A 10,581-nucleotide genomic window follows, 5' to 3' on the forward strand; every position below is an offset into this window, starting at 1 on the left:
ACAATCTACTAATTATTGAGTTTGGAATAACCAAGGTTATTTTGTTAGATGTTGAAGAAATAGTTTTTCAAAAAGATGAATACAAAATATATGAAACTTTATACAATGAAATTGTCCTATACAATAAGGGATCCCCTTTTGTTTTACTTATTAAGTATTTGTGCAATTTAATTGACCTATTCACTTTCTTAACTAATGACTTAGCAATCCTTAATTATTGTGCTTGCTCTTAGCGAATATGTTGCTTCTTCATTAAAGCTATTTATTAAACGCATTTACTTGAACAAAGTAATGGGACAGGAACAACATCACCCCTTGTTTGTAGGGATGAATTAGATCTTCAATGAAGACGTGAAGTCACACTGGATACCAAAGAGGTGGTTAATGTGTAAACAGACCATATTCCATTTATGGGAGGATTTGTTGAACAACTTGCTATTTTCATTTGGACTTTTTATGTTTTCTTGTGAAGCGGCGATGCATTTGGCATTTCAAATTTGTTGTTGAAGTCTAAATAGCATTTAACATTTCAGATTTGTTGAAGAAGTCTAAATACTAGCTCCTGTAGCAATGTTGGGAAAGACACCTTTACTTGTTTGACCTTTTTATCTTTGCATTATAACATAATTTTTTAAATTCTTTTGACAATATGCTTTATTTCAAGATTCTCCCAGTCTTAACATCTTAGGCTTGCTTCATATGTTGTCATTGTCAGTTCTGTCGAAGGGCTACATGATACCACATTTGAAATAGGAAACTATCAGTGTTTGTCTTACACTCTGATTGTCTTTAATTAATACACGCTGTAAGAGATGATTAGAGAATTATTACAGTGAATGTTAGCGTAAGCTAGTGAGATGAATCAGATGCTTGAAGAATTATGCTAATAATTTCTTCCCTCGGTTGGTATTTAAGATAACAGCGTAATAATTTACTTGTTCTTTACATGATCTTTAGCGATGGCACATCATTAAGTGCAGTAACATGTAAAGCACAACACAGGCAATAAGCAATTTCGTCCTGTGCTAATTGTAGAAACTAAATGTAGCTTTATGGCAGCCAGAAAGTTATTACATTATTATTCATCTATTCTAAATAGAGTTATTTTGCATAAGACTCGAGTACATATGAGTAATTGTCCCGGGTGTTGGGCTGAACAGGACTTTCTGCTGCATGTCCAGTTTGTGGTGATGTTCTTGAAGGAGATATTCATGAAGCAGACTTCAATCGGCAGTTCAATATTCATCTTGATCATTGTTTCGGTTCCAAGGATTGAAGCAGCATGCTGACAAGAAAGGCTACCTTTTAGGCTTTAGCTTGAGTTCTTGTTGCTGATGTTTCATGATTACTAAAGCTCTATCTTATGGTAAACTAGGCTTTTAACCTTAAAAAATTAGGAATTATGTTAGCTGAGAGGAGTTTTCTGTAGATTCATAAAAATATGGGTTTCGTTTCTACTTGTATAGCATGAAATTTTGACAATGGACCTTAAATTTGACTAGAGATTCGTGTTTTCTGTGGCCGGCTTTTGAGTATCTGAACTATTCCTGGCACTCTAGGCACGACCTAATTTGTAAAGTGGAGCATGTCATCGTATTATCAATTAGTATTCTTTGAAAACACTCCCTTTTAGAAATGCATCTTTATTTGAGATGTTGTAGTGTTGCAGAATGCAGTAGACCGTGGAAAACTAATTAGTAACATCTGAACTGAATGGTTGGGCAATGGTGAATATACATTTACAGAATATCTGATATCTGGTGCTGCTAAATAAGCTTGTAAATTCCACAGATATTTTGAGAATATCATCTTCAACATTCGAAGTACTCACCTTTATATTTGAAGATACACTTTATTATCTACAAACGTTATTTTCAATAGATGAATTGATTATCCCCTTGTGATTGAATGAATTCCTCCAGTTTGGAATAAAATGAACAGCAACATCGTAATAGTAGTGTCAGATTTTTTCAGCATGGGCACTTGTTGGCTTGTGGGTCGGAGGTTCTTTATAAATATGAACGGATAAATTGCTTGCATGAGTCAGGTAATTTGGTGAGGCAGGCAGGTTCTGGTTTGCACAATAGTATACCAATATTTTAATGCACTTAGTTGAGCTTATAATCATAGATAGTGGTTTGGTGCCCACTACCCTTCTAGAAAAGAGTCATTGAGCATTGGTCCAGGTCAGATTACTCAATTGTAGTCTATTTGGAGTTTTCCTTGCATATAAAAAGAAAGTTGGCCAATCGCTGAGTTGGTAGCGATTGGTGGTTGGCTGTTGGCTTGAGTTCCCAATTCTTTTCATGTTGCATCTTTAACTGTGGCTATATACAACTATTACAATGTGTGTGCCTGTTTTTGGTGGCCTTCCATTTTTGTTCAGAGGTGGATGTGTGGTGAGTGGGTCCATTCACTGTATTCAGAGGCAAGTACTTTCTCATCCTTGTATCTTAGTTTGTATGGCGTTTCCCATCCGTTGACTAAAATATACTGTTTCCATCCGCCGACGTCGGCAACCAGTGCTGCCAACTCGTTCGTCACCAAATGCGATTTCCAAACGGGAGACAGGGATTTCAAACCCCAAGGTTGTTTGAGAAAAAGAAAACACCATTATGGTAAGAGTTCGTTCACCAACCCATTAACTCCCCTCGTATTCACATATCTATGCTTGGCTGTGCTGCCCTGTTTATAGAGGAAGAGAAGCTGAATTTCTAGTGCTGCATACTTGTGCCTTGCGATTTACAGAGGGAAATGACCCAAACTTCAGCAACTGCCAGAGCAATTGCTTGGAGGCTGAATCCGGTATACATCGATCTGTTTGTAGGGAGGGGGTGCGATGACAATAATTCCCATTAACCTATATATGAAATCTCTGAGGGAAGTAGAAACCTATTTTCTAATCACCACTCTCAAAAGACTACCTTTTCACAGTGCCTGAAAAATATTTTATATATTAAAATCAACCCTTTTGTCAAAAAGCCATCTGCCCTTTTTAATCATTCAAAGCAAATTCTGGAATAGAAGTAAAATTCACTCTCGCTGAAACGGTGGGCATGAGGGCATAGCACTCACAACAAAAATTTAATTGTGTCTATTAATCCCCATTGACTGCACCAACCAAGTTTGAAATGCACGAACAAACATCAAATTCTGTCAAATTCATCACCTAGCAGAGTGAAGAGAAATAACAAATTGAATGGATGAGTAAACCATTCCTTGAGACTTAACCATTTTTTTATATATATATGTACATGCGGTTCTCAATGTGAACAATATCCACATAACCAAATTCAAAAGAGATTGGATTTACACGTATGTAATATTTGTGAATTAAATTAATGGGAGATGCTCACGAGACCTGAAACCTCCGTCCTGAAACCTCCGTCGTCTTGGCTATCTGCCCTATCCAAGGGGTGCGCTAGTGCATGCCAGAAAGAAGAGGATAACATATATGCTTTACCCATGTTTTAAGCAAGAGCAGTGAGCTTTGTTACCAGGCAGGCGACTAGCCTAACTTGTTTAGTTGGCGTGGGCTATCCGTTAACTAAATGGAACTATATCCCGTAGATACATTTTGTTCAATACTTTGTAAACATTTTGCAAAAATGCCCAGAACAACACTCCTAACAAAGTCATGACTCAAATCCACTCCCTTGTTCTGTTGCAGACTTGCTATAGGCGCATGCTGGAGGAACAATAGTCAGGTTTTATCCCTGCCACTTGCATTTGGGAGAGTTTCAAGGCAAGATCGTGATAACCATTAGTCTGCAATAGGCAAACATGCTGGAAGAACACTAGCTGGGCTCAAAGCTGCCGCTTGAGTTTGGGAAAGGACGTTCAAGGTAAAATCACAATATTGATTTGCGTTTGGGAAAGGACTTTCAAGGTAAAATCACAATATCGATTTAAGCAATAAGCATAGTAATATTCAAAGCATAGTATTCCACGGGATCATGGTTCTCTGAAATGCTCTATCGAATACATGTCTTGCATACTCTATATAATTGATCCAATAGTGGGAATGCGAGCTATATTCGCGAATTATGCAATAGTCTTTGTTCCATTGTAATCATCCCATCTAAATGCACCATCAAAGGTCACAGAGCTATATTGGCGAATTATGCAATAGTCTTTGTTCCATTGCAATCCTCTCATCTAAATTCACCATCAAAGGCCATAAAATTCATAAGATATATTTATTCTTATTTATTATGCATTAAATTCACCATCAACACCATCAAAGGCCATAAAATTCATAAGATATATTTATTCTTATTTATTATGCATTAAGTATAATCTAAATGCCCCATCAAAGACCACAAAATTCATAAGAGATATTTATTCTTATTTATTATGAGTTAAGTATATCAAAGTACAGAGAAAGGCCACAAAATTCATAAGAGATATTTATTCTTATTTATTATGAGTTAAGTATATCAAAGTACAGAGGATAATAACATTTTTCTCGACCACTTTAATTATATTTAATTAATAAACTACATCCAATTAATAATGTTTTGGTTGTTTGTTTACACACAAATAAATGATTAAAGACAAACATGTTTTTAATGTATTTATTGTCTAAAAGATATGTACTTAGTTGTAATGTTCCTATATGAATTGCTAATTGCTGGCCTTAAAAAGTTTTGTTTTAGAATGACAATATTTGAAGATAAAATTTCTAATGATGTTTATTTTTTTAGATGTACAGTTTTAAAAAAATCAAAAGGAAATTTAGAGATTATGTAATGCATTATGGTTTTAAAAAATATCATTAATAAAGAGTATTTATGAGATAAATTCAATAATAATATTTTGATACAAAATTTGTTTGTGGTTCAAATATAGTTTTTTTTAAAGATGATTATTTTTTAGATTGACAGTCCACTATTTAAAAAAACTAGAAAGAGAATTAGACATTGTGTGATGTAGGGCAATTTATCAATTAATTTCTTTTTAGATTTAATATTGAAAAGGTAAAATTAGCCATTATAAAAAAGTAAAAAATTATTTTAACCATCACAAATACAAAAAAATTAATTGATAAAAGGCTACTGAGATGAATATAGATGATGACATAGTAAAATTAATATAATAAATTAAAACTTTTGGATTGTATGGTAATATTATGGATATGGCAGTAGTATTAAAAATAAACATAAAGATAATTAGCTATAATTTACTAATTAAAAGGTGAAAAAAGTTAATAGCAGGTAAGAAAAACTCCAAAAAAGAATTTGTAAAAAAAGTAATGGCAAAAAAACCTGCTCTACAAGATCAAATTTCAGATTTTTTTTTTCTTCATTTTAATAAGAATTAAGAAAATAATTTAATCCGTTATCCCCTTCTTTCTATATATATATCCTATTTTCTCACTTAATATATATATATATATATATATAAACTTTATTAATATATACATTTTTTTTAATATATCTAATATAATTTAATATATGAAATTTTTATTATATTAACTATATTTAATAATCCATTATATAAACTTTATTAATATATACATTTTTTTAATATATCTAATATAATTTAATATATGAAATTTTTATTATATTAACTATATTTAATAATCCATAAATTTATAAATAAAATTCCAGTGTAAGTATTTTATATACATTATTTTATATATAGTAAATAAATAATAAAAAAATTATTAAAATTTCAACCTGAATCATAATCAAAACAACCATTTTTTTTTCAGTACGTATAATCAAAACAACCGTACCGAACTAATACCCATTCCGAGTGGAATTCTATATAGTATAAGATTAAGTAATATTATTTAACGATATTTATAGACATTATTTACTATATAGTAATAAATAATAAGAATTTATTAAATTTCAACCTTGAATCATATTCAAAACAACCCTACCGAACTTTCCGAGTGGGATTCTGTATAGTATACTATTAAGTTATATTATTTAACGATATTTAATGCATTTTTACAGTGTTATTGGTTGCCGAAGGACTCATTGCTCAGAACGATGTTAAGGTATAGATAACATGCCCCTGAGAAGGTAGGAATTCATCAGTCGGCAAACTAAAATTAACAAAAGAAATAAAGCAGAAACGATGCCTTCAAATAGAAAAAGCTGTATATAACTTTTACAAAACCAGAGTTCTTGTGAAATCATGGATGGTAGAAATAAATCCAGGCCATCATGATTATAGAACCCTAATCACTGTAGAATTGCATGCCCTGAGGTAACAAAAAATCATATATAGCTGCTATAAAACCAGGAATCCTTGTGAAACTAGGAATGGTATAAATCAAGGCCCACATGACGGAACCAAAAATCAGGTAAAACTACTAAAAATCTTTCTGTACTGTACTGCATGGGGAGAGATTCGGAAGGGAGTAATATCTCAAGGGCGATGGAGGGCAGCAAGGGTTCTGATAAAACTTAAAAAATATTTAAGTATCATCATAATTATGATTATCAGCTAACGCGCGCTGGAGCACTTGTGATCGTGAAGAACGCCATTGGGAGGAGTAGTAAAGTGCAGCTGGCAATTAACGTTGAGCCAGTAGGGAATCTGCGCAGTTGCACCTAGCCTGGCCACAGTTCTCAGGTTGCCCACAAGCTTGTATTCGATGCTGTTGTTCTTTGCTTGGATTTCCATGACCTGCGCAGAAAGAGGCGTGATTTCCGCGTCATTGGAGACCATGGTAATGACCTTCAGATCAGTGGAATTCCCCCTCCTCTGGGCGAAGGGCGGCAAGACCTGTGTGGCCACCATGTCACTGCGGAAGAAAAGCTTGAAATTTATGTACTCGTACCTCATGTCCACCCTGCCGTTGGGGTTGGTGACGGTGATGAGAGCCACCATCTCAGAGTTGTAGAGGAAGGTGGTGGGATCGAGGATGACGCGGTTGAGGCTGGCCTTGGTTACGTCCAATTTGGGGAGCTTGGGGTGGAAGAGCAGGTATACTGTTAGCACCGCCAGGCCTGAGAGTATTATGGCTATTGCTATCAAGCTGCACATCAGAGCAATGCACCAGATGCATGGGTTCGTTTTTCGAGGGGGCGGCAGTACTTTCTGTTCTGCGTGACGCTCGTTTTCTTCCTTTTCTTCCTGATTACTCTTGTCTTTCGCAGATTCCTCGTTTACGTCTGGCCAGGGGGACTTCAAGTACCTGTTGTATATCACGTTTATGCAACTTATCTCTTGCCCTAGCTCCTCTTCATCAACTAAAATCTTCTTCATCGCTATCAGCACCGATGACAACAATTTCTTGAAATCTTGCGAACAATTTCTTGAAATCTTGCTCTTAGAATTCTTGCAGACAATTTCTTGAAATCTTGTTCTTATATCTTTGCACCCAACCGAAATTGTTTCTGGGCTCTTTAGTGGGTGGGAGAGGAGAAGGTAAAGTGACTATACCTGTGGCCCTACGGTAACCGTTTGTCGACAAGTTTTCCCTGCACAATCTCAGCATTGGACCCACTTCCGCCCTGTAGAATATTTGGATAATAAGCAAGCGTGGCTTTTCAGAAAACGAACTCTGGCATTTGCGAGTTAGAAACCAATCGCTTCCCATCGCATCTCCTGATAGAAGTTGACATCTTCTTTCGTAAGTTGAAGGTCTATGAGTGTGAGCATGTACATTATGGTTTTGGTCTCTGTAAGTTGGCTGCCACACGCGCACATTCTTTATATTGGGAAGATATGCACATTCTTTACCTTAGGGACGGTGGGTGGTGGGCTATAGTGCGGAGGTGAGGCTGTCTAATTTTTTCCCCATATTTTCATGAACTAGAATTTGGCGGCACGAAAGAGTTCTAATTTGTTTTTAATTTTGAATTGTAAAGTTTGATTGATATAGAATTGAGAAAATAATAATTTTTAATGGTAAACTTTGATGGATAGAATTGACAAAATAGTAGGTAAATTCTTCATTTTACTCCATATGAAACTTCTGGTAATACTTTTTGTTGTTCAATATTTACTTTTGTTTTTACCAAGTTTTACATAGAACTTTTGAACTTTTAATTTTGCTTAACAACTAAGACTGGAAAAGAAACCAGAACATCATGATATTTTGTTAAAAGAAATTGATTAATGTGTGATTAAGAAAACTGAATAGAAACAGTTACAATAACTCCTTGAACAGTTAAGAAACAGTTGCCATCTCCCTTCCCCAAAGGGGGGAGGGGAAGGAAAGCAGGGGGCTGCTTGAATTTTCCTAGAGCTGGGTAGGAGGAACCAGTGGGAACATGACAATGGCAAACAGGCAAACTGGTATGTGACTTGAGGCTGGACGATAGTCCTGAAGCCCAAGATACCAGGCTGTGGATGTCTAGAGACTGTCAGGAGCAGGAAGTGCTCGGAGGGGGAACACTGGACGTAATTTCCAGGTCCATGGCTGGGTGGTGAGACCTTCTAGGAAAACAAAGAATATTTTATGCAATTCTAAAATCAATCAGATACAGATAAGTGACTATTTTAGATTTAGTACTTAGATACAGATAAGTGACTATTTTAGATTTAGTACTTATTTACCAGAAAGCATTATTATAAGTTAAATGTTTAAGCATGCTCTGAGAACGGAAACGAGGAAATATCTGTTATCATTTAACAAGAATTATGGTATTTTGATTAAGGGTATAGTTGATATTACCTGTTTCCTAAATTACATGATTCTGTAACTTTACTTTATGCATGAACTAGGTATTCCTAGAATCATAGAATATATAGTACCTTACTGTTTAAATATTTATGCAGAGAATATATATATTGACAATTGCTTGTAGACCATTTTTCTTCTGAGACTCTCCAAAAGAACAAATATAGAAACTTCTAGAGAATGACAACTAAGTGACAAATATATTTAATTCCTTCAGCTAGTGAGATATTCAGTCTTTACCATCTAAACCCAGCAATTGAATTTCGGCGGTATTCCATGAACATGGCAAACGATTTTCTAATGTTAACAATAAACTCAGTAAAGATATTTTGTACATAAAGAATTCATTTCCTAATTAAAAGACAATCATGATCTCAGTTAAAGATCAACGAAGTTCTGAAACATGAATTCAAATCGACAGAGTAGTAAAGGAGAAAGAACTCTGAATATATATATATATATATATATATATATATATATATATATATATATATATATATATATATATATATATATATATATATATATGAAATTATCAACAGATAGGACCCAAAACCGAATCTCCATCGAATTCCTGAGGAACAGACCGAGACTGGACTGGCTCAATGTAATAAAATTCCAAAACGACATCTCAGGCCTTTACTGCCTCTAAACTAGAAAGAAAACTAAATTTTCATAAACTCTCAATGAGCAGTTGTTATATAATTACAAAGTACAGGCATGGTAAATCGGCAATTAACCAGACTCAGTTAATCATAAATAAACTAAACTATAAATTACAGTAGCAGGAATTGTAAACATCAATTGATACATTCGACGAGGGTTGGCCGAGCTTCGCTCAAGGCCAGCAAAACCCTTAATAATTTAAGAGAAAACCCTAACTGTCTTCTTCGAAGAACAAAATGATAAACTCTTCCATTCTCATCAATCACGATAAGGACTCAAGACACCAACTTGGAACAAGGAGGATGGGAACTCTGTTAGGAAGCCTTTATAGTTCGTTCCAGAAAGACTGCTAGTCACAAAGCATACCTGTAAAGCCACATCAAGAATTTAGAGACTCAGCTACCAAAACATAACCTCAAAAGTAAGAAATTCTAATGGGAAAAAGTATTATGCCATCATCTCTTACCTGAAGGAGAACCTTTCCAGTCGAGGAAGAGCCGAGGGCCTGAAATGCCAAGTGGTAATTAAGATTTCTTACAAACAAGCTCGCAAATGGTCGAATGTTCAAGTTCCAGGTCCGAACCCTTACCTCGGGAGGGAGATGCTTCGGTGCGCTTGCGGTCCGGCTGGAGGGAGTGGTGACAACCATAGCAGGCCTGCAATCGATAGCGTCAGCAACCATTAACACCAAAAGGCTAAAGGACTGTAAAATTTACAGGGCATGAGCAGAGAAGAGTTAAGGAATTACCATGCATTTTCCCAGCAAAGACGAGACGAGGACATTCGATGCCACCACGAAAATACGCCATGAACCAGAACTGTTAACAGAATCACCATAGCTCGAGTGCTGAGTTCGACATGGTTGCAGAGCGCAACCCACACATAGAACAACCTAACACAAATGAGAAAGGAACAGAGCTGATAGGCAAAGAAGAGGTTAGGGTTATCAACCCTCACTTGGACCGTCAGATTAACCTCTGCAGATCCCACGATGGAGCGACCTCTGGCATTAATGCCCTAGTCCTCTGGCAGAGAACTGGACTGTCAAATTAATGTTACAGACCAGATGGCACGATATCGTTTCAGCATGCGTACAGGCGGTGTTTCCAAGTCAGCGTGTGACGGGGCAGGATCATCAACTCCATAGATCCGCCGGACAGGGCATTCATATTCCTTTCAAATCGCATTAACCCCTCTACTTAATGCTGAACCTTACAATAATCTAATGTGCCAAGTGTGATATAGTCTTGTGGTATTGTGCCACGGTA

General features: G+C 35.6%; 2 protein-coding genes across 8 annotated transcripts in view; one reads left to right on the forward strand and one right to left on the reverse strand.

Moving 5' to 3' along the window:
- LOC149239726 (uncharacterized) overlaps nt 1–3,898 on the forward strand; it is a 408,199-nt gene extending 404,301 nt beyond the window's left edge. For 6 of the 7 annotated variants that reach the window (XM_089373506.1, XM_089373507.1, XM_089373509.1 and 3 more), the window contains one exon: nt 1,161–1,747. In XM_089373506.1, coding sequence (XP_089229632.1) covers nt 1,161–1,276 — 116 coding nt within the window. In that variant the 3' untranslated portion in view covers nt 1,277–1,747. Of the gene's footprint in view, nt 1–1,160; nt 1,748–3,670 lie in introns of those variants that run through there. The other variant, XM_089373508.1, reaches the window with a different exon arrangement.
- A 2,129-nt stretch (nt 3,899–6,027) lies between these two features.
- LOC149239729 (NDR1/HIN1-like protein 26) lies at nt 6,028–7,447 on the reverse strand. Its single transcript, XM_089367182.1, has one exon. It carries the CDS (start codon nt 7,225–7,227, stop codon nt 6,463–6,465), a length of 765 nt encoding a protein of 254 aa, XP_089223308.1. The 5' UTR covers nt 7,228–7,447; the 3' UTR covers nt 6,028–6,462.
- Between the last annotated feature and the right edge of the window lie 3,134 nt (nt 7,448–10,581).

Source organism: Pinus tabuliformis, chromosome 8 (genome assembly GCF_031772625.1).
Source record: "Pinus tabuliformis cultivar Carrire ecotype Pingquan chromosome 8, CPIR1, whole genome shotgun sequence".
In the NCBI taxonomy this organism is placed as follows: Eukaryota; Viridiplantae; Streptophyta; class Pinopsida; order Pinales; family Pinaceae; genus Pinus; species Pinus tabuliformis.